This window comes from Diadema antillarum, unplaced genomic scaffold (genome assembly GCF_040938485.1).
Source record: "Diadema antillarum isolate AM-2024a unplaced genomic scaffold, OU_Dant_1.0 seq00000269_RagTag, whole genome shotgun sequence".
In the NCBI taxonomy this organism is placed as follows: domain Eukaryota; kingdom Metazoa; phylum Echinodermata; class Echinoidea; order Diadematoida; family Diadematidae; genus Diadema; species Diadema antillarum.
In genome coordinates this window covers 291,858-317,500 of record NW_027271305.1, presented here as the reverse complement: position 1 = coordinate 317,500, position 25,643 = coordinate 291,858, and the positions used below count along the sequence as shown (strand labels likewise).

The following is a 25,643-nucleotide window of genomic DNA, read 5'->3' as shown; positions in this document are numbered from 1 at the left end:
GTGCATGCATGCATGATGTATCTAAAATTAGCAGTCGCTGGTGAAGGATACGGTTGATGTACTGTGGGTGCAGACAACATGACATACACGCATAATGACTGAGGGCAATGTTTGTTGCTGTATTTTTTTCTCTGTAATCCTCGTATTTCATACTACATGATGTACATTTGTATCTGTAGTACCTATCTTTTGTTCATTTCCTCCCCCCCCCCCCCCCTCCCTTTCTCTGTTGGCAAATGAGAGATTTGGGAGCTGACGATAAAAATCCTACTGGATCGCTCTACTAGTCATACAGTATGTATTCTTCACATTTTACACCTAAAGAGCTTATGATATGTGACAGTTTGTTATAGGCTAAAAGTCTGTTGTTTAATGTCCTGTTTTTCTATTTCTTTTAATGGCACTGATGTCGTACATACGACCAGAACAAATTTATGTATCTTATCTTGACATTGCCAAGAATGCCTGTTCTATAATTTGTCTCGTATATATACATGTATTACATAAATCTTTTGCACACGTTTGAACAATATTTCATCACACGTATACTTTGTACTATTTTTTTGATTTTCGATGATTGGAAATAAACTATGATTGAATTGAATTGAATTGAATTGAATGCGACAAGGGAATTGACGGGCAGGTACATTTCTTGTGTGTTGTGTGTATAGGTGTGTGTGTGCATGTCATGGTGACAGCTACAAGACTCGCCATCCCTTCAGCAAATATGTGCCATGTTTGCCTTGTAAAGTGGGCGTTGTTCCTCTTCAACAGTCCTGCTATTGACATTGAATATGTAGCCCTGCAGTCAGAGTACATGTATTATACACGCTTTAATTTGCACAGCCCGTCCACTGGAGCGGGGTTGGAGTTCTGGGATTTTGAGGGGTGGGGAAAATTTCTAGCCCTGACAAGGTAGGGACTTGGAATAGAAGTGCAGTGGATTAGGAATAGAAGTTTAGGGAGGGTGGGGCATGCTGGGTAGGGGTAGGTTAGGCAAGGTGGGGCAAAGTATATCTGGAGCCTTCATTGTAAGACTAGTCTTGGCTTGTTTGCCCAGGTATGACAGCTTTTGTTCATTTCACACTTGTTTGACTCTTGATATCAACTCGGAGCCACTGATAAATCAGGAACTAAAAGCTCACAACTTGATAAAACGCTGCTCCTTGTTTATCTATAGTTTGCAACTATGGCCAATGATCAAAGTCAAAATGCTCTTCTGCAATTGTGACAACATTCCGTATTTACAAGAGCCTGCCTTGCAAGCACACTTCCAAGCATTCACAGCAATTTATAGTACATCGCCATAGTAACAGAAAACATTATATTTCAATAAACCCTTTCTCTTGCTGGATAAGACAGTAAAAGAAATGGGGGTGGGGGAATTGGGAGGAGAGGCGGGAAGCTGCTTGAGTGCATGAAGGCTACTGCTCTACTGACCATGCTGAACGAACCCACCATCAGTAGCCAATTAGCCACCCCACAATGTTAATGCAGCAGGGCAGTCACACCTACTGGAATCGGGCCAGAGCACACGGAGGTGTGCTACCTACGTTAATGCTCCATGTCCGTTTTCTGTGTTTTGTCTCATCCATGATGAGAGCAGTTGATCTGCATTTCTTCCGTTCCCCAGCCCATTTCGGCAAAAATCAATTATTGTAAGTAGCAGTAACTGGGGGTTACAACCAGGATATTAACATGTGACTTGTTATTTTGCTGGCTGCTGCTATCGTATTGTATCAATTGAAGCCTCTTTGTGTAATGGACCCCTGACTAATCAGACTAATTAGGGGGAACTTTACTCCAAACATGTGGATTCAGTATTAAATGCAGAAATAGTCAACGAACACATTAGTGAAGTTTGAGGAAATTCAGACAATCTGTTAAAAAGTTAAAAGCGTTTTAAGGCTTTGATTGAATACTCATGCCATCATGGCTAAATAAAAAGACTCCAACAATTTACGATGTCACAGGAGTGGAACAATCTAAAAATGCATAAAAAATTCCACCAAAATGTCACATTTTATGAAACATGCACATTCTCTCAACTTAAAAAACAAAAAACATATTTCAAGTGCAATATCATTCCTGATCTTCATTCTGAAGGAGATCATTCAAGTTCTCTCTTACAAACATTATGCTGGAAAAATGAAAATCAAAAAAGCGGATGCTGCCAACAGGTATTTTTCTTTGTTTGTTATTTGTTTTTTAATAGACCAATCACACAACAGCAGCTTTACTCATGCAGTTCCATTGCTTGGTCTACTTCCCCACACTTGCAGCATCACGGTGTGCAACAATTTCTCATGATTTCTTTCCCAGCACCGTTGCAGGAAGTTTTGACGGATACCATTCAGGAAATCGTGCAGAGTGTCCACACAAACTCATACTCTTCTTCGCTTTGGGGGCGTGTTTTCCTGCATATACACGCTTGGCGCACACAGCAGGCTTACAAGGCAAGTGCGGGAGGAGAAAAATTGTTCCTCTTTTCAATTCAAGATCATCGCTACATGATGGAAGGAAAAAACATTCACAAATTGAATTAAACTGTGTCCATCTCTAATCCACATTTAAAAGCAATGTTGCTAAAATACATTCCACTTTGCTCCCTACAGGGCATATCTCACAGGAGAAGACATCGCGGCCATTGCTGTGACAAATCAGTCACCGTGATTCGTGCAACTTAAGAGACCCAAAATTGTCTTGCGCTCTCACCAAGGAGACTACAGGGCGAATTCAGAGACATCTCCACATTTATATGGTAATTTATTCGTCCGGACGTTGCAGAGACGTTGCTGTGATATCTCTGAGATGCCTCCACGACGTCTCCAATAGATCACCAATGGGTCGCTACAAAGTCGTGGAGACGTCTCAGAGACCTTGGGAATAAAACTAGTCTCTGCAACTTGGCTGCGACTAGAAGGAGACCTCGTGGAGATGTCGCGGACACGTCACTGCAACGTCACTGCAACCCGCCGGAGACTGGAAAGAGTCCATGGCCTCTAGGAATACAAATAAAAGCCCACAAATTTATAATGTATAAATTTGTTCACATGGGCATTTGCACAAGTGTTCAATGCATGTGACATGCAAGTATCTACTCATTTCACTTGCCCTACAGCACATTCTCATTGCCCAGGGCAAGCTGGTGCTCTATGTGGGTTTGTAGCACCCTGGAACTGATGCATAGCTTGAGAGGGTATTCTCCCTGGGGATGAATTAAAAAAGATTATACAGTCCGTGATCCCTACACATAGAACAGATTACTTGAAAGAGCATGGGCAAGAAGAAAAGGTGGGGGCGGGGATTCTACACCTCATGGGATACTGTGACCTGGAGCCTATGGTATCAAATGAAGTGTGGACCCTCCATGCATCCTCTTGGTTAAAGGACAAGTTCACCTTCATAAACATAAGGATTGAGAGAATGCAGCAATATTAGTAGAACGCATCAGTGAAAGTTTGAGGAAAATTGGACAATCGATGCAAAAGTTATGAATTTTTAAAATTTTTGTGTTGGAATCGCTGGATGAGGAGACTACTACAGCTTGTGAGTAATTATGCGTACAACAGTATAAAGAAAATGTAAAGAAAATTCAACATATTTTCACTTTTTTCGCATAATAAAAGAGCACTTGACTTGCCTCTTTCTAAAGGCAGGGGGAATAATATTACCCATAACATATGTCGGTAACGAGTCAAGGGAATCTGTACTTTTTTCAAAAGATGAAATTTTGTGAAATTCTCTTTATATTTTCCTTATATTGTTGTACGCATGTGACATCTAAGTTATTCATACACTGCTGTAGTCTTCTCATCCAGCGGTTACTGCACAAAAACTTCAAAAATTCATAACTTTTGAACGGATTGTCCGATTTTCCTCAAACTTTCAATGATGTGTTATACTAATATTGACTACATTCTCTCAATCCTTATGTTTATGAAGGTGAACTTGTCCTTTAAACTGATGACACTGTGGTTCTTTAATCTGAACACAGGCATGAGGAATCTCTCTGCCTGCCTAACAAGTTTAAACACTTCCTCAAGAAGTTTACACTGGACTTCTCATTATGTAACAAGTGTGTCAATTACCTTCAGGCATGTTTGACCTAAAAGAAAACACTATTGTGATGCACATCCTTGATCCTTCTTCCTTCTCTAAACTGGGTTTATAAATTGTATGTGACCCGGAATGAACCACAATCATCCCTGTAAAACTGAATGAAGTAAACTTTGGAACAAGTGGTTTATACACACATCTCAAGGTCTGGACCTTCATATAAAAAAATAAAAAAAACCTTCCTGATTTCATTCATGGCCCATGTAAACATGACACTTGGCATCAATGACTGTTAATAATGAAAACAAATGAAGTCATTCTGTTACAAATTGGGCTATGGGAAATACCAATGCCTCTCTAACATGAACACTGCTCTACAACTTCTTTTTTTGAATGTGTAAAGTGTATCAGTGTTGCCATACGCTGCAGCGCTCATCTGAATCTCATAGGACAACGGAACCTAAATGGCTTTCTTCCTGTTCACTGAAATTAGATTACCTCTTATGAGGTTGTTATTAAAGAGACTCCACGCTCATTGTCTGAGTTTGCAGCAAGACGCCCCGAACACTTCTCAAAAGAATGGTGGAATGCTGAGTGTCCACTCAAAGCCGTTGATGAATGGAACTTATTTCAACACAAAAACAGACAAGACAAGGTTTCTTTGTGATGCTTTCTTGCATTAGTGCATACCATGCCACTATATCTGAGAATGTACAATTTGTACATACTAAACAATCATCTCTACGAAATTTCATAAATTCTTTGCAAGCGTGCGCTGCACATATACATGTAGCTCTCAATACTTGTTCATGTAGGCCTATCTCTTGCTGGTATAAAACATAATGAACAACTTTAGAACACACTAATCATCAAATTGCCCACCCCCCTTTTTCAACTACTTCATGCAAATGTAAAACTCAGTCACATCCACTTAAATTTCAAGAGCAAGAAGCTGACTTCAAATCTTTGCAACATTTTTAATTGTTTGTTTTGTTAACTCCCCATACTTTCTTGGCGACTTGCCTACCTGCCAACCCTGTGAACATTGCATGCCAAGATGGATCCAACCAGGAACATTCATTACACTGAGTCATTGTCAAGTCACCTGTTCATCTTTTTTCCCACTTCCTCCTTTTCCCCACCCATCTCCCTCCCCCCTCCCACCACCCCCACCAGCACCACCACAGTAGGTCATTGACTCAGAATTCCTGGAACTCCAGTGTACTTCTAGACAGCACACAGCTGCAATTCCAAGAAACAGTGACATCTTCCTTTCAAGCTTGCCCCAGTGTGTGCCACTGATACTTATCAGTGGATGGTGTGCATATTTCTACAGTGTATGATATATCATGACAACTTTTTAAAGATGTACACATTTGTCAACGTTTCATTGTACGAACGAGGTTCATGAGAACGGAGTCACAACCGTCTAAATTCCTTTACTATAGATGTTCGATGCCGCCGCTCAAAAATATTTGAAGCATGTGCCAAACAGGATCTGCCACGCAGATAGTAAGACAACTGACTCGTGTCTCATTGCATAATCACCAGCCACTTTCTAAGGAAGATATGTCTTTGTGATGGTAATTACTTTTCGCTATCCCTTCTTATAAAAGATAGGTGGTACAGACACGAGGATGTGCAAATAGAAACTGCGCAAATGAAATAAAGATGAAAATGACTCGACTGGGGATACCCGGGCACTAATCTGATATACCTATCAATAAAGAATTATACTTGAAGATTATTCCATGTTAGTTTTATTTGTCGGAATTAAGTGGAAAAGTGATAAAACCTGCTTTCCAGGATGGTACAGTTTTAAACATTTTCATATGATACAGCTCTGAGCTACACTTTTGCACAAATTTCTGCACGAGATTGACTTTTGTTTTACATGCTTTATCATTAACCCCGCATTCGTATTGTCCCCCGTGCCGCGGGGACAGCCTCAAGAGATCTTATCTTTTTTATGCCTGACCATTCACATTGATATCTCATCTGTCCCCGAGCTGTGGGGGCAATTGGGGCTTGGGGCGAGCTCTGCCAGGCATAGCGCATGCGCACATTTGATGACCACAGCTGGACGCTATCAATTTCGCCCCAAGGTCACTCTCCCCTCCAAATCTTGTCCCCGTACCCGACTTGATTCGCGGGGACGAGGGGACAAGTCCCAGCGAGCGTTCACATTATGGTTTTGGAGGAGAAAGTCCCACAGCTCGGGACTTTCCCCGCGGTGCGGGGGACAATGTGAACACAGGGTAAGTGAAATTTCATTTCATTTGATAAACAAATACGCAAAATATGGCCAATATTCAATATGTTAACGTTCAAAATGAATCTGCAGATTGCTCAGCAAGAGGGCGGCTTCGAACATCGATCATCAAAGGCACAAATGCACCTGTGAAATTCTTTTGTACATCAATAGAAATCTGACAACTGTTTGAATAATTACAGGCAGTTGGAACTTCAACTCTTAAACCTCCTGATTGTACCATGTACACTGTACAAGAACATTAAAGGATCATATAGTTTTGGTTGAAACCTAATTTCAGGTTTCTAACATTTTTTGGTGAGATGAGAAACCTCTCATGAAATATGAAAGAGCATGTAATTCTATGAGGAATTAAATGTTTATTTGATGAAAATTGGTTTTGAAATGGCTGAGATATCAAAAAAAGTGTGATTCTAATAAAGTGTGGGACCCACACTTTATTACGATCGCTTTGTTTTACTTTATTTTTGGATGTTTCAGTCATTCCAAACCAAATTTTCATCAAATAAACTTTGAATTCTTCTTAACATTGTATGCTCTGTACTATATCATGAGTGTTTTCTTGGTATCTCACAAAAAGTTAAAAGCCCAATTCTCATCTCTACCAATACTGTACCATCCCTTTAATTTTTACAAACACATTAATTTTTACAAGCCTGCTTCCCACGATTGTAATGTACGCAGAACACAGACTAGTTGTATGATTGTATGATTGATTTCTATGTTGCACAAGCCAAAATAGAACTTTGGTACCATGGAAAATGCTTAGCATATCAAAGAAGAGAATGAATGTATCAAATGTACAACTGTACATACAAAAAGCATTTCACTGATTGGGGACGATGTCTGTATAACAATCAACACACAGTAAAACTAGACTATTGGAAGCAAGAATGCACAAGGAAAGGGACCAGCATTTCACATTCATCACCTTGTAATCAAGGAAAGGTATCAAACACCAAAATCCTTTGACAGCATGTGAGAACATGTCAAGAGGCTTAGGTGACATAAAAACAAGACGTCAGCCAATGCTATTGCACTCTGACAAACAGCCGTAATTAAAACTGTCAAAATAAATGCTGGCACATTCTTTGGGTGATCAGATTGCCAGGCAAAACAAAGCAAAGAAGAGGGACATTTATAGCTTTCTGGCGGTCATCCGTAGCACTCCGGGATGGACTTGTATTAAAGGGATCATACAGTTTTGGTTCAGACCTAATTTCAGGTTTCTAACATTTTTTGGTGAAATAATGGGAAACTTTTTATGAAATATGAAAGAGCATGTAATTCTATGAGGAATTCAATGTTTATCTGATGAAAATTGGTTTTGAAATGGCTGAGATATCCAAAAAAGAGCGATTCTAATAGAGTGTGGGACCCACACTTTATTACAATCGCTTTGTTTTACTTTGTCTTTGGATGTCTCAGTCATTCGAAACCCGATTTCCATCAAGTAAACTTTGAATTCCTCTTAAAATGGTATGCTCTGTACTATATCATAAGTGTTTTCTTGGTATCTCGCAAAAAGTCAAAAGCCCAATTCTCATCTCCACCAATACTGTACTATCCCTTTAAAGTAGGCTGTTATAATTTCCACCAAGAGGTTTGAAGTGTGATTCATATGCATAAGCATCCAACGTTTCCTCGAGACTTTGTCCGCGGCAAGTTTCGTGTTCCCATTTGAAATGTAAATAGTGCATATCGCACACTAGACAATACACTACCCTATACATGGAGCAGTTTCACAACTGCTGATGCATCCGTATAGGGGAAGTGAAACTAGTACAGTTCAAAACGATTCGTGTTGATGCTCCACTTCTACCAACTGTCACATGTCTTACTCCAGACACATTCAGACTTGTTAACAGACTTACGTACACAGCTTTTAGATTTCTCATGCATGCAGAAATGCTGTAGGTTTTGAGGGTCAAGGAAGTTTGCTTCTGAAAATGTGCCACTAAAGTGGGTGTAATGTAATGCAAGGTAAACACAATAATTTTAAACAAAATTTGACAGAAAATCACAACTTTCTTTCACCTGTCATTGGATATCATTCTTGTGTATGTGTGTGATATTAAATCAGTTTTAGGCCTGATGAATAAAGAATATGGTACATGTATGATATAAAAATTACTTGCTTTGCCTTTGAAGAATACAGAGTGTATGGCACATGAGTCAATGAACTCAATGAATAATATTCCCAAGGAATAAAAGCAAAAGTGACGTAAAGTTACAGTGCATGTCAGGGCACAGCCAACACTCGATGGTCCAAGTTTTGATCGCAAATAGTCTTGATTTGTTTATCATAGATACAATAACCTTGCTATAATGATAATCTTATCACTAATGTATCCCTTCTGCTATCTGAGTGTGGATACAGACACAAGCTGCTGTTTTAATATGCTACAAGAACACTCAACAATCCAACTGGTCAGCCATCCATGTGGAATAATGATAATGATTATAATCACATCACATGGACCCCTTTGGCGACCAGTCTTTTACTGAAAGGGCTATCCACCTTGTGAATAGGGAAAAAATGAATTAGAATAAATGAATTCATAATCATAATCAGTATTAATCATGCTTTTTCATCATCATCATTATCATTGTTAGCATTGATAATGACAATATCTATCAACGACATCTGAACCTCACACTAGAGAAGGAATCCCATGGGATAAAAACCAAACAAATATATTGTATAATGTAGCTCTTTATACTCTACAACAATACATCAATCAAAGAAATAGTGACGAACTACATGTAGGACCTGGACACCGTAGAGTAATTCACAACGATTATATCAAACATTTCTGTTTCCACGGCAGCAGATGGGTGCGATAACCAATCACCAGCAAGTATTGAAAATCTTACAGCCTTGCCCGAATATGATGCATACATTTGCAGGCATTGTTAAGTGGGGCTTGCTGTAGAATTCTAATCCTATGTTTAAGAGGAGAATGTCCAAGGTTTAACAGAAAAAAAAGGGGGGGGGGGGACTTGAAGCGCATGCGTTCCTACATGTAGCTGGCATTGCTCCAAAATGGACATCAAAATCTCACAAATGCCCAAGTAGCATCATAATGACATTGCATAGCCTGCAGTGTAAATCTCCAACACAGTCCTCCCTTTTTCTCCCCCTTTCCTTCTCCTCTACAAAAACTCCCAAGAATTTCAAGTGAAATTCCTAGCATTGCCCCGGTTCCGTTCCAGAATCTAAATGGGGGAGGGGGGTCCCCTCCGTGCAAAGGAAGAGGAGGAAGACAGAAATTTGATACACGCAGTCGACGGAGCATCTGCCTCAATTCGTGAAATCTGCGGGCACGGGAATGAAAGAGGGGCGATGACAAATGGGTGAATATTGTGTAGCCTCCCTGAGCAAACTCCCTGGCAAGAGGCAATTTTGCCTGTGCGGAGGCCTAATCGCCACGCTTAAGACCGCAGATTAAACGGCAAAAGCCCCAGATTTGGCTGTGTGAGACAGAAAGGTTGGCTCTGCTTCTCAGCTGGAGTCAATGACCTTACAAGGCCACTGATCATGTACATTTCGAATCCTGGCGTCTGGGTAATCAGCAAGTCAAGTGCAGGGATATCAAATCGATCTGTATGACTAGTAAGGCTTTTGTTCCTTTGAACATCAAATACCCACTCCATCCCTGTATTTCAATCATGTAATATCAAAAGGATGACCAATGGTGTGTCTAGATACTTTTTAGTTTGAACTTGCATAAACGAAATGATCTATGATACCACATGATCCATAAGATTATAAATAAATTCTTTTTCACTGAATAAGTTTGGTTCTTATAATAAAAAATAATGACAACAGCAAAACAACAATGATAACAACAATAATAACAAAACAATAATGATATTAATGATTATAAGAGTTCTAATAATGAATAAGATAATTTTACCCGTAATAAGATGCAACATTTCCAAAACATTATCTCTCAAGACAGTAACATTCTTGTAATAAAAAGGAAATTTCTTCATTGAATTATACCTGCTCGTGACCAGATTTTGATTTTCAGATCACTTACAGAACACATCATACGTGTGCATCCACGATCAACACCACAACACTAAACCTCAACACAACTGTGAATCCTCTACTCACAAACTCCTGGCCTCCTCCAGTCTCCCCCTCCACCCCTTCATACCACTCCCCTCCCCCTCCCTACACTCCTCCCCCTCCCCCTACCATCCATCTCTGGAATGTTATCAATGGAAGGGACATGGGCTTTCTACCTTGCCTACTTATAACACCACATGATGCATGTAGCGCATTTCGTTCGTTCGTCTCTTTCGTGGAGGCCGGTTTCCCTGGCATAAATGTCACTGCGGGTGGGTGGAAATTGGCAGACGGAGGATGGAAATGACACAGGATGGCACCGGAGGAAAGATAAACCATCTCGTGATGAGGAAGAATATGATGGCAACGTGACATCTAATTTTGAAACGAACATTCCTGAAAGAGGCTACCAAAGTAATCAACAAATGGAAAGACTGCCTTTACTCTTAATTCTTGCTTATCGCACATGCAACTGATGCGTGTTGGGAAAGAAATATCAACTGTAAGCTCTGAACATTATTTGTCTCGTGAAGTCACAAGTTTTAGTCATGATAAAAAGGAAATAATACTGTAAAAGTGAAAATTTTCACGGTGTTGAAATTTTCACACATTTCGCGCAACCAGAAACTCGGGTGAAAAATAAAAGCATGCGAATATTTTTGTGTGCCATATATTCCAGTAGTTGATGTCTTGATTGCACAGAATCAAGAACACACAAAACTCTTCTTACCCGGCCAAGCATGAAAGATTAGTCATGCGGAAATATCCACTTTTACAATAAACATGTGCAATTACTGCATAGTGGATGTGCTCTGCGCATGCCTGATGGACGGTAACTCCACATTTACTGGAAGCCCACAAGTTTTAAACACCAAAAATGTGACCCCGCTTGACTTCCCCATGTTGGGCGCTGGTGTGTAAAGATCACCTCATTCATGTGCACCAAGCGCACAGCCAGTGTACGAATGTGACTGCTAGCAATGAAATGTTTCCATTTTATATGTGATAGGGAGAACTGTTGGTGCTGGCTTTTGTGGAAACATCGGTACATTGCAACCCAGGGTGCGTTTATCAAAAAAAAAAAATCTGAGGCAGAACCATGAGTATACAGCTCTGCGTTCGAGGCATTCTAAGACGATAGATAAATGCAATGCATGTTTTTAAATGCGCATACAGGTAAAAATGCTGATTTGAAATGCCAAAAAAGGGTGATTTGAAATGAGGTTTGAGGCCACGATCGCCTTTCTGAGAGTAGATAACACAAAGCCGTTTTGAAATGGTTTATATCTCCAGCTCCCCAGATCAACTTTCAGCCGTTTTTAATAGGTTGCGGAGAAAAATGCATGCCATTTGTGTTTTCTACCCACTGTTTGTGCGTGAATGATGAAGGCATGTTTGGTGGTACATATAGCTGACCTCAACTTCCCAGGTCAAACGTTGCAAAGCAGCTGCACAGTGATAACACTCAAATCACAAAATATATGATGGTTAGATAACTATGGCACCCAGAGGATCGCATTTCAAACCACATTCAAAAACGCCATTCGAAATGTGTTTTGAAATGTGATTCTCTCTCTTGAGCTACATACATTGTAAACACGGCAACAAATGCTGAGTCCTCCTGAGGGTAACAACGATATATCTTTAAAGGGATAGTACAGTATTGGTGGAGATGAGAAATGGGCTTTTAACTTTTTGCGAGATACCAAGAAAACATTTATGATATATTACGGAGCATACCATTTTAAGAGAAATTCAAAGTTTATTTGATGAAAATCGGGTTTAGAATGACTGAAACATCCAAAAACAAAGTAAAACAAAGCGATCGTAATAAAGTGTGGGTCCCACACTTTATTAGAATCTCTCTTTTTTGGATATCTCAGCCATTTCAAAACCAATTTTCATCAAATAAAAATTGAATTCCTCACAGAATTACATGCTCTTTCATATTTCAGAAGAGGTTTCTCATTATCTCACCTAAAAATGTTAGAAACCTGAAATTAGGTCTCAACCAAAACTGTACGATCTCTTTAAAGGGACTGTACAGTACTGGTTGAGGTGGGGATTCATGTTCTGAACATTCCCAAGTGAGATAATAAGAAACCTCTTATGAAATATGAAAGAGCATGTAATTTTAAGAAGGTTTCAACGTTTATTTGATGAACATTGGTTTTCAAATGGCTGAGATATCAAAAAAAGTGATAATAATAAAAGGCAACAGGCCACGCCGTTTATTAGGATATGCTCTTTGTTTCACCTTGTTTTTGGATATCTCAGCCATTTCAAAACCGATCTTCATCAAATAAACTTTTGATACCCCTTAGAATTGCATGCTCTTTGACATCTATTTATAGAGTGGTTTCTGAATATCTCGCAAAACATCAAAAGATAATTATCCTCACCTCAACCAGAACTGTACACACTCTTTAAATTACCTTCATTCGTTGTAGCATATTCTTCTGTCACATCAATTTCTTGTTTCATGGTAGGCATTCTCCATTTATTTACATAGCAATCACACTCCTACACTGTATCTTTACCTGCCTACTCAATCTCAAACTCACTTCATCTCTTCTCTTTTTCCACCCCCCCCCCCCCCCTTTCTCTCTCTGACTTCACTGGTTTTCTTCTCCTTCACAATTTGTCTTCCAGCAGCATGCCTGAAGATGATACTGATCAATGGTGATGTCTTCAATTACCTCACCAGTCAACTGACGTACATGGTACACAAATAAATTTTGCAATTAATTTTTACAAGCAAGCACCACTCTGCCTTTCCATTGAAGGCACACCTTCTCCAATCCCCCCCCCCCCCCACCCCCTCCACAGAGCCACAGCATGCTCAGGTCATACATTTACTGATGTCATGTGATTGTCATGCAAAGCACATCGTTACATCAAACAGCATGAACAGGGCTATAAATCAAGAAAGGGACGTACAGTACCAGCCACCATCAGCCACAGACTTTCATCACTGTGCCTGAGCAAAACAAATCTCTGGCATCAACATATTCACGCAATCTCAAATAAAAAGGTTAACAGAGACAGTTCAACTAAGCACACTACAGTGTATAAGGTATATTTACCAACTGCAACTGCGAGCAATCTCACCGCGTACCCAATCTTTTTACGAAACACAACAAAGTATGTACACATGCAATTTTAATTAGTTCCTTTTCTACCAGTTGCCCCTTTCACTTGGGATTTTGCATCATTGCTCTTAAATAGCCAAACTAAATTTCACATACTTTTCTCCAGTTATTCCATAACATAAATTTTGTACACACACACAGACAAAGGCAAAGTAAAAAACGGTCATTAGCGATTAAGCACTTTATCAAGAGTGGAAATATCAGTTTTTTCTTTATTATTTCTATTATTGCAATAGCTTCAGTATGTTCCTTGCACATGCTATCGAACCAGTTCACATGAATGCGACCAGAAGTCTCGACAGGATTACCTACTACATACATGTACTTCCGTATTATACTGATGATGATGATGATGATGATGATGATGATGATGATGATGATGATGATGATGATGATGATGATGATGCAGAGTACTTTGCATGAACTTCAAAAATATACTGTCCTAGCTCTCACATACAAGGTAGGCCTACAGGTGTACATTGTACATTGTACATTGCAATACACAATGTACAGGCCACAGTGCAGTGCTCCAAATATCTGCAATTTCGAATACCTGGTATACTCTCGCAGTTTCTGATGCCCCTCACAAATTGCTTGCAGGAGTTCTTGGGTCATGTATCCATGCACTATTCCCTAGACAAATTCATACCAGTGATTTCATCGTCCGTGTGGCTGGGATGAAAATGTGAAATCCAGGAAATGCAAACAGACCGACACAAGTATTGAACATGGACTGCTCTGTCAGTCTTCAATATCAGACCCTTTGTAATTTGTCATGCCATGCACATTACACACACACACACATCATCATCATCATCATCATCACCATCATCATACTGCTTATCATCAGCAGAATAGACTGTGATTACCACGGTATGAAGAGTCTAGCTCTGATGGACTTTTATCACCAATAGTGAAAACTGATAGTCTTGTCTCATAGGCAGTACAAGCAAATGATAAATTCTGCAATGCACAAGAGCAACTCTCATATGTACAATGTCAGAAGCGATAAAAGGGTGAGAAAATGCTCTTATTCTAAAGACTACTCTCAACTGCTGCTCTCAGTGTGAAATTGTGATTGATTGCACACAGGCCTGTTGAGGTCATAGTCCCACAGATAGGAGATGAAGGGTAGGGGGATCTGAGGTGCTACCATGGATGCGCAACTGGATGCGTTTGTCTTTAAACACAGTTCAACTTTCATTGTAGTAGTCATCTGTGTCTTTCATAGTTCAACTTCAGTTCATGTATACATATGGCACCTCTGACTCTAAAAGCTAAAGCCTAGATGTCAATTTCAATTCACCTATAATCTCAAATGCAGAAAATCTTCTTTTTTATCATTCTAATAACATTCCTCATGAAAATTTTAGTATAAAAGTAGTTTGGCAACACTTGAATCTGCAGGTCTAATCAACGTGTGGAAACACATTCAAGTATTAATGCTTGCTGATGACATAGATCAGATGATGCATGAATATTCTTGGACAAATGCAGCATCAACTGCTATGTACACATGGAATGTTCCCATGCTGGAAATTTTTGTACACATTTCTACCTCTACACTGAACTAGCAAAAAAAAAAAAGATTAATAATAATAAAACATGCAAACATCTGGGAAGGAATAAAAATAATGAAATGTATACACATACACTTGTACTCTCATTCACGCATGGTATGGTGCATTGTATGATGGCACAATACAAGATATTTAAATACACGGTACAAATACCTGAAGTATTATACATATTTATCCAGGGGTATTAGGTAGGACTGTGATAACATACACTTTACTACAGTTGTACACAACTGCACTAGAATACAAAGTCTTCAGTTTAATAGCACAATACGCTAATATCGGACTGCTTTAGATGCTACAAACCAATCTTGAATACCTTCTTAACCTGATTTTAAAATTGCCCTGAACTACTTTACGTTGTATACGATACCTTGTACCCAACCCACAATTGTACACAGTACAAGTGCATTTTGCAATGTATTCTTTAATACGTGTATTAGCCCTGCCCCATTTCCTTCTCTCACCCCCCCCCCCCCCCCCCTACAATAACACGGGATTTACAGCTCCTTCCAAGTAAGGCACTCAACCACAAATCCCTCATTCCAAAAAGCCCAAACGAAGATTAGGTGGAGAAGGATAAAGGCAATTTGCCCATCATCTGGTTAGCTGTGATAGCCGGAGTCTTTGTGTAGAAGCACCCTCCCTAGATTCGGGATAGGCAAAACACACCAATTACAACAAGGGCAAAGACAGTGAGTATTAAACACAGTCACTCTTCAACTTGGTAGATCTACTTTGAAGAATGTAGGCCTATAATAACCATTTCCTGTACACAGGTCCATAGTATTGATACACCTTGTGATTCTCTTTGTTGACAGTATCACCCTACATGTATGTTAACAACCCCCCCCCCCCCCCCCTTTTCCCTGAACTTGTAGTCTCACTCCAAGCAACTGACGATTAAATTATTGTTTCTATGGTTTTTGTATGAAAGTAGCTTCCTCAAATCCAGGCTGAAAGAAGCTTAGACTATTATCCTGCATTACTGTGCTCTAATTATTTGTCACAAATATTTCCACGGTCCACTTCCCCATACCATACCCTATTGCACATTAAATGCCAAGTACTGTACAGCAATTTATTTTGATCTCTGTTCATCTCACAACTTGCACACAGTGTCTCTAACATAATAGCTACACTGTACATTAGGCATCAGAGACATGAAAGACCTCTCTATTTACACAGAAAAAAAAACTGTCTTTCTATCTACAATTGTACATACACCGTACATACCTTGTACTAACGAATGTTACAAAGCCATGTAATCAATCAATGAATTCATCACACATGCACTACTTCACAAACCAGAATTCCGTTTGAAGTCGGCTTGTTTGCAACACAAAATCAAGTACATGATTATTGATGCTTATCACTCTCTTCCGAGATAATCCCACACAAGCAAACAAACAAATTGATGATGTTTGCACACCATCTACAATGTATACAAAGGGGGACAGTTCTCTCAGCTTGTTTAATTTGGGTCACGCTGAAGGTCAGTTTAACTGATAATGAAAAATGGACTTCTTGATTTATGATACCTCCAACAATATACTGGTATATTGTAAGCGTTGGGAGCACAAATAGTCTAAGATCATGGGCCTTATTTTTATACCCTGTGGGGTTTTTTTTCTCTTGTTTTTTTTACCCTCATACAAATGTAAATCTCACTCTAAAGATAGTAAAGTTCTACACAGTATCAATAAGCAAGTTGTGAAGGCTAAAAACACTTTGCGGGAGAATGATGATTCTCTGTACAACTGTAAAAGGCTCCAACTGAAACACATTTTATATCAAACTACAAACACCATAGTTTGCAGACAAAACTTGCAGCTTGAGCGAAGTAGCTTCCAATATGATTGAGAAATGGCCATAATGGGCCTGCATAGTAGACTACAAGAAGACACTGTTCCGGCCTGTGACCTGCCCTCCATCCAGGGTCCAGGTTGGTCAAGGTCCAGTTTTTTTCAGGGTCTCCCTACCCCCCCCCCCCCCCCCCCAAAGAAGCTGGAAATGGCTGCCATATGATTGCAGTACACATTATTGACACTTTATCAACGAAAAACAACCCCCAACCTGCATTATGATTCATATCAACAAAATTAACCTCCAAATAGAGTGTAGAGGGTAGGTCAACTCCATAGGAAAGATCTATTTCCAGTGCGTTACAGCAAGAAGTGTTGGACTCATTATTTCCCTTTTTTTCCAATCTATGTAGCTGTATTTCCTCACACTTCTGATCTTCACTGCAATGCTGATTTTGTGTACTGTCATTAAATAACACAATACACAGACATGGAATTAATGTGCTTTACAATTTGTAACGTGACTGAAAAACTTGAGAATTATATGCGTTATTAAAAATATCTTGTGATTTTGTTGAATGTGTTGGCAACCTTTCAACTCTCCATTAACTATTACAACAGATCTGTCCTGAAAATGTCATCCAAATCCAATTCTGTGCTTTGAATAATGCTGCTACTTTATGAGAGATATACAGTACCTCACGATCAAATGCAGGGGTCGCATTTAACTTTTTTTTTTTGACTAGCCAGGCGGACTACTTAGAATCAATTTTGACACTGAAGCAATATTTTGGCTAGCCAGACGGACTAGTTACTTCAGAATTTTATGATTTTTAGCTAGTCCGACGTGATTTTGGGTGGCCAATGGCCAGCGGACCATTGCCAATTTCGAACCCTGAAATGCCAGTAGAAACATATAATCCTCCGTGGCGTACATGTACATTGCAATTACCGGGTACCAAACACGTCTCTTGTATCAATTTTTCTGAAGTCTGAATGTACGCAGCATACCTAAATGTCATATACTATTCAAAACTATACACATGTAGATGTGCTTAACCCGTTCCACACGGGAACCTAGTGGCCTGTGTATTAAGTCTATTGGGATTTCAGAATTCAGTATAGAATGGGTTAGATATGTAGCACTATCATTCTGTCCACATGACGAAACACTCAAAGCATGGATCAAGTCTCCCAGTACAGCACCAACACTATGGGGGGAAATGTTTATAGACGAGAACTTCGTGTGGCTGAAAATTCCTCCACACAGTCCCATAAATGGACAAAAGGATGCCATTGCTCCATTGTCCAGTTTACCACACTATTATTAAAACTGACAATTTGTTTGAGGTTGGCTTTTTTTTTTTTTTTTTTTGGGGGGGGGTTCACAGCTACTTTGATTGATCACTGATCTGAAAACTTTGCTGCTCTAGTAAACTAGATCACCTTGAAGTCAAAAGTGCTCCTCTTCCTTTGCTATAAGATCTGAGAAACCATGCAGAAAATATCATCTGTTCACAAGCTTCACTAATTAGGTTTCTTTCTCTTTTTTCTTCCTCTCCGGCAGTAAGCCAGACAAATTAGTGTTAAGTTTTTCTTTGTCTGCAAGAATTTGGCAGCTCTGCAAACAGTTTATGAACTGCCTTGAACCAAATCTGTCTGTACCCCCACTTAGGCTGATATAAAATTTTTTGTTCAGGGTACATTGTAAGATTTGCACATTTCAGTTTCCAGTATGTTATGCACACCCATAGGATAGAAAGATACAAAGGAAAAAATAATAAGCTGGGTCACAATAGAGCCTGTCTAGAAAGTGGCTGCACGAGTGTGGAACACTTATGGATCATATTTCACTCTCCTACATTATACACATATGCATCATGTATCCTCAATTTCACTTTCATTGCACAAGCATTATGACTTCAAGATGATAGGATTAAATGAATACGACTTTTTAAAGTCAGATTTCCACTTCTTCAAAATGTACACGTAGACATTCACTCACTACAATGACTTTCCCTGGGCTTCTATCAAAGTGGGGTCAGCTGCTGCATGTGAACTTAAAATGTGACGTGGATACCACTTTCTTTATAATGCTCTCTGCTCCCATCGGATGCACATAAATCACATAAAGGACCCATACACACAGCACACTTAGGCAGAACTATGCATGAAGACTACAGAAACAAGGAAAGAAGCCAATACAATAGTGTACGAGCTGAAATTTTCGTGAATTTCACGAATTGCCTTTGAACCGCGAATATAACAACACATAAAAATAATGCACGAATATTAAACTAAGTTCAGTTAGACACTCGCATCCACGAATTAACAACAGGCGAAAATGTCAAGAGGATTCAGTTTTAAAACCAACCCACTTTATGTATCATGACACTGACACACGGAGCCCTTTCACATTATGAAGAAGACAAAGAAGAACAATTACAGTGTGTTTGTAATCACATTAATAAGATCAGACCTGGGGCACTTGTATTACACTGTATGTAGAAAACTAGAATATAGAATAAATGATTCAACTATTAAGAAACGGTTGACAAATTAGAATACACTTTTCATAGATACAACGTGTAATATACAAGTGTACACTGTAAGTACACATACAGCATGATTTATCATTGTTTATCTCGTGTATATGAGCCTGGACCTCTCGCATCAAGATTACTGTAAAAGTGGAAGAAACTAGCACGGAAATAAAAGCATGCAAATATTTTTGCTTGCCATATGTTCCTCTGCATGATGTCTTGATTCCGCGGAATTAAAAACATGCGAAACTCTTCTGGCCCGGCCATGCGCGAAAAACTAGTCACGCAAAAATATCCACTTTTACAGTATTTCTTGTTGTACCACAGCTCTTTCAATTTAATCTAACCTAAATGTAAACTGTAATCTGGAAGCAATATTACAATCCTGAAAAATCCTGTTTATGTGTAATTACTATAAATTTCACTGCCTTAATATAATACTGTATATTGACCTTGCTGCAACAGTCTCCAGAAGGGTGACTACGAGTATACTGCAAGTTCGCTGGAGAATCCCTCCCGAAACTCCTGAGCTTGTCACGGCACTGGCCAATCAATGCTAGGGAACGGTATGAGAAGCGCCCTCTCAACCCCAACTACACGTATGGAGCAATGTTAATGCGATATAGATAGGATTATTAAATGAGGGCTGGAGAGGTCCAAGAGGGTGGGAATGAAAACCAAGACACCACATGGATGAGAGCCATGGACGTTCATGATATGGCAGTACGGCTCAATCAACTGCCGCAGTAGTACATCTTCGAGTACCAATAGCTCGAGATGATCTCATGTTACAACTGTACATGTAGGCCTACAATTATACATAGAGAATAATTTGTATGTGGTTTTATTCAGTCGTGCTCAACCACCTCTGGTACATCTACCCTTGTACATGACAGTTGTAGATGAGAAGATACTTTTGTATACATGTGCACATCAAGAGAAGCTACACATATGTACATTGTACAAGTGTACTTTTGCTAAATTTAGCACTTCCACCCCACGTAGTGTACCTCCCTGGTCCCCATGGTTCATATCAGTCCATGTGCCTGTTCACAATATGAAACTCCCAAACATCTCTCCATTTCCTCTGATGATTTGAATTTCTTTTGTCTTTGCTGGGTTTTTGCTGTTCTTGTTTTAGTTGGGAAGGAAGGGGAGTAGACTCTCTCCTTTCCTCTGTTGCCGGTCCTGATTCAATTCTATCAATTCTGAAGACACTTCTATGCAACATGCAATAGGACAGCTGAGGGCAAATTTTGTTTGATGCAAGACAGAAGCTGATGACCCTCACACACAGGATTGATACAGGAACACTGCGTATCATATAGAGCACGTGTCAACAAACTCAGACTTGAATAGACCTCCCCACCCAATATGATTTTTATCATCTATTTTATGTTCGCGATTCTTTTCTAGCTCAAGAACGGCCTTTAAGAAAATTTATCACAGATTCCGAGCATTTTTTGTGTTTTGTTTTTTACAATTTCTGTTTAGGGTTTTGTGGATGTTTTTTGTTTTTATTTTGTTTTTTACTGAAAGCTATTGAAAGCTATTGCCTCCTGTCTGCATGTAACAAAAGACAGCGAAAACTCACACAGTTACAGTCATTACATGTATGACAAAGCTACAAATATGGGCTTGGCATTTGATCTCTAAAGCATGCAATGGTTATTTTATATCTGGTGTATACTGTAAATCCAGAAATTATGCTTGTATGCATTTTACTTTTGCAAATTTCGTGAGAGTCAAAATACAAACATGGAATTCTCTTTATGTTTGTCATACCGGTACCTTTCTACTACTGTGACATCACAAAGTGTTAAGTGTTGTATGCCTTCCTGTATTTCAGCAATGGTACAACTTGTAGCACCAAAACTATCAATATTCATAAAGTTTGAATGAATATTCTGATTTTGCTCTACAAACTGCATTCACAATTAAATCCCACAATGGTGGTAATTTTTTCTTAAACTCAAAGTTTTGCTGATCTGTTTTCTAGATTTTCCTGAACTTATTCCCAACCAGTTCTGCTTCATACGACTGTAGCCACAGGTTGCGATCTAATTGAGCAAGAACAACAGCTGTCTCCAGCATTCACGAAATTCTGTTGCTTGTTCGTCTGTCATTTCACTAATCCACTTGTTTCTTATCATAAACATGATTTAAAATTCTGACAAGTTAAAAATGGCACAAACAACAATTTAAAATAGAAGCTACACCTGTATGATGCCTGGCAGAAGAAGACTACCCACGTACTACTGTAAAAGTGGATATTTCGAAAGACTCATTTTTTCGCGCTGGGCGAGCTGAGAAGAGTTTCGTGTGTTTTTAATTCCGCGGAATCAAGACAGCGACTACTGGAACATATGGCAAGCAAAAATATTTGCATGCTTTTATTTTCACGCTAGTTTCGGGTTGCGCGAAATGCGTGAAAATATAAACACCGCGAAAATTTCCACTTTTACACTGCTTTTATATCTGTCACTCATCCCCAAAACATATCATAGATATTGTAGCTTCTTGCTTTGTCAATCACAAGCATACAGTACCAGTCGTCATGTACAATCATCAACATCAAATGTACAACTCGTCAAGTGTAGACATTATACAAGTACAATCACTGTAGTAGCGGGCTCCACTGGGCAGTTGATACTGATGTTGCATAACAACTGTGATGAGAGGACTCACATACAGCATGTATGTTGCAGGTGTGGAGCCACAGTACAAGCTCTGAACCGCATGGGGCACATCATGTAGGCCATATGCTACCACACATCTGGCAGAATGTCAGAAATGTCGAGTTCTACAAGTGTACACTGGGATACTGTCTGGAGTCAAACTGGTTTGGGCCAGCGCATTATGACATCACCGTTAAACTCATACGTCTCGTGGGAACAAAAAATCCAACCCTAACTTCACCATGACACACACTTTCAGTGGCTTATTACGGGTTCCGCTTGTGCTACTGATTGTGCACAATTTAAGGTCTTTGCATATTGAACACGATAATGTTTGTCTCATGGACACACATTGTGACTGCGCAAACGCTTGCTCTTGTTATAATCCATAAGCACGCAAATATCTAGACACAAGACTTGTGTCTAGATATAAAGGAGTGACTTGCACTTAGTGCAAGTCACTCCTTTAACAGTGCAGAGTCAACTTCAAAGACTAGTACCCTCTGTAAAAGTGGTTTCTTTCGCGTACAGAAACTTTCGCGGTTTCCATCGGTGCGGACTTTTTCGCATGTGTTTAAATTCGTGGTCGGTAATGATAGTGTTTACAAGCAACGAGTTCAAAACATTTTCGCGTGATGTTAAATTCACGGTTCAACCTCAAAGCGCGAAAAGTGCGAAAATAAAACCACCGCGAAAGAAACCACTTTTACAGTACTAAGACATGCGCTAACTTCTTACAGCTTATGCCTGCTGAAGATATGTCAAATGATCGGATGGCTTTATTTCATGCAATATACGGGATTATCATCTATATAGGACGTTTTAGCGGCGCATTAAAAACGCGTATTGTAGTCCGCTCAATTTTTACCGTTCAATATCAGAGCATATTGAACGAAACGCATAGGCCAACGTACTAATTCTCCATAGGCTACCGTTGTTACTTGCCGTTCAAGATCACACCATATTCAATTCATCTGTCTCGTCTGTCGCGCGAGCGCTTGCTGAATGCGCAAACGCTTGCTACTAGTGCGCGTCATTTTGTTACAATTCACAAGCGCGCAAACAGTTTTTTGATTCATACGCAGTTTTAGGGGCTTCCCCTTTTCAGCGCTGGGATGTGACTGCCGAGTCAACTTCAAAGACAAGTAGAAGCCCGGCAATTTTGTGCAGTTTATGCTCGCTCTACTTGATTGTATAGATGATAATAATTATATTGGATGGCCTTGATTAATGGAATACCAGGGAATATTGCACTCGTTAGGGTCAATATTGCACTCATCTTCGATTCGTGCAATATTGGCCCTAACTCATGCAATATTCCCTGGTATCCCATTCATAGCCATCCAATATAATATAAATATTGCACCATCTTTGATTCGTGCAATATTGGCCCTTACTTGTGCAATATTCCCTGGTATCTCATTCATAATCTCAATTTATCTCTCAAGTAACCAAGAGCTAAATCGATGTAAAATTTACATATTTACGGCAAGGTGAATGAAGTCGGTTGAGAAATGCAGTTCCTAGAGCACACATAAACACACACTTTAACACAGACAGACAAACAGGGGCTGACATATGCATGCAGGCAATTTCATACACACATGCTTTCTCAAAAGACATCTCTCAACTTTCCATATTTGTGGACTACCTATATCATTTTTATACAGTTGTCAGTAAGTTGTCAGTATAATTATGTACCGTAGTTATGGGTAAACTCGGCCTAGCGGGTAAAGTCGGCCCCCAGCGCGCGCAGTACAACTAGATAGGCCTAGATATCTACTTGCAATGCGCGCGCTGGAGGCCGACTTTACCCGCTAGGCCGAGTTTACCCATAACTACGGTACAGCTCTTGAGCTCTCTCTAACTAACTTGACCGAAAGATCGGTCTGTATCTGGTCATCGGGGATATGTTTCGCGGAGACGTGTCTGGCTTCATGGATCCCTTCCTGTACCGATAACATCAACAAAATAAAAGACTCCTCTGGACAGATGGATCTTTCTATCTCTAACTTAACGTGAAAAACATATCGCAAATTAATATACATTAGATGGAACAATAGGTTTCAGATAAGGCAGGCAGCGAAAAACACACAATTGCTCGTGAGGAGTAAGTTGTTTTGAGCAACGACACGAAAGTCGACGTCAATATCAATGCTTCCCAACAACCAACGCAATTCAAATTTAAATAAGTGATTGGAAATAAGCTAGGTAAATTATTGTTAGACCTCTAGAAATTTCTAAGCATTTCCTGTGATTTTGGTTTAATTTGGTTAAAGAAGGTAGAATTTGAGATATTCAGAATTGACATGGCTATGAAAATAAATTAAATTTACATAAGCATCTATGGTCGTACAGATATGCATGTAAGTTTAATGTTAAATTTAGATCTTTTTATGTCTTATAAATATTACTGTGACTCAGTGTGAGTGTGACTGTGTCTGTGTCTGTGCAAATTGCAGTAAACTTTATTGAATAATTTAGAACTAGTGAGTAGTGTAGTAAAATTTAGACAAAAAGATTACAACCCCGACTTTGTCTCGAGATCATGTAGAAGACGGCAAACCAGAGCAGAGGAGGTGAACTGGACTAAGGGCAAGGATCCAACAATTTCTTGCTGTCAAATGTTGACTTCGACTTGTAAATTGTCTCAACAACAACTCAACATTAAATATGAATTTCACAGAATTTGAGAGGGCACATGGAACTATAATTTCTAGTAAAATGTAACATACCTTTTTACGTTCTGTTCCCCGTTTGGAATTCTCTTCAGCTTCTTCTTTTTCAGAATCTTAACGGCTCTTCTGCACAAGGTCTCGGAGTCTAGGACCTCCTTCACCTTTCCGTACGAGCCCTCGCCCAACGCATCGCCCATCAGGTACTTCCCCACCATTTTCGCACGCTTCTTCCGAGGCTGGTAAACAATATCCGCCGAGTCCACTCGGTGTATGAAAACGTGCATATCGTCATCGTCGCCGAAGAATGAGAAGTGGTCATTTTGAGCCCAGTGAGGCGGAATATGGTTGGGCGTATCCTGGTCTAAACACCTTTCTATCATTTCCGCATCTACCATCGTATTTTTCCGCAGTGTTCTCAAGGATTAAGAACAGAGCAATTTGACGAAATTTCGAGATTCATTTGGAATCCTCCGCTGGAACCTTCCATGCGCGATAACTTACCGAGACTTGTATACACGAGCGCGGATCGCCATGTTGTTTATAGGTTTACTTAGTCACGTGACTTTCAGGCTGCGCGCATTAGGTCAAAGTGTATCGGTCAATGAGCTGATAATATTCGCACGTTCTTTCGTCATAGTTTCAGTAGTGAGGCATTATAGTCTTAATTTTCGACAGGAGTTTTAGTTGCTTCAATCCATATTTCTTTCTCTATCTTTTAATATCGGAGTAATTAAAAAGAAAGAACTAAGAAAACATAATATTTCACACGTATACTTGTCTAACGTTGCAGGGTGTCTGGTC

The 25,643-nt window shown here is 39.5% G+C and overlaps 1 protein-coding gene across 1 annotated transcript in view; it reads right to left on the bottom strand.

Annotated features, from left to right (window-relative positions):
• LOC139729916 (serine/threonine-protein kinase STK11-like) overlaps positions 1 to 25,368 on the bottom strand; it is a 77,707-nt gene extending 52,339 nt beyond the window's left edge. The window contains exon 1 of the mRNA XM_071640833.1: positions 24,900 to 25,368. Within this exon, the coding sequence (XP_071496934.1) occupies positions 24,900 to 25,237 (338 nt within the window). The 5' untranslated portion in view covers positions 25,238 to 25,368. The remainder of the gene's footprint in view (positions 1 to 24,899) is intronic.
• Between the last annotated feature and the right edge of the window lie 275 nt (positions 25,369 to 25,643).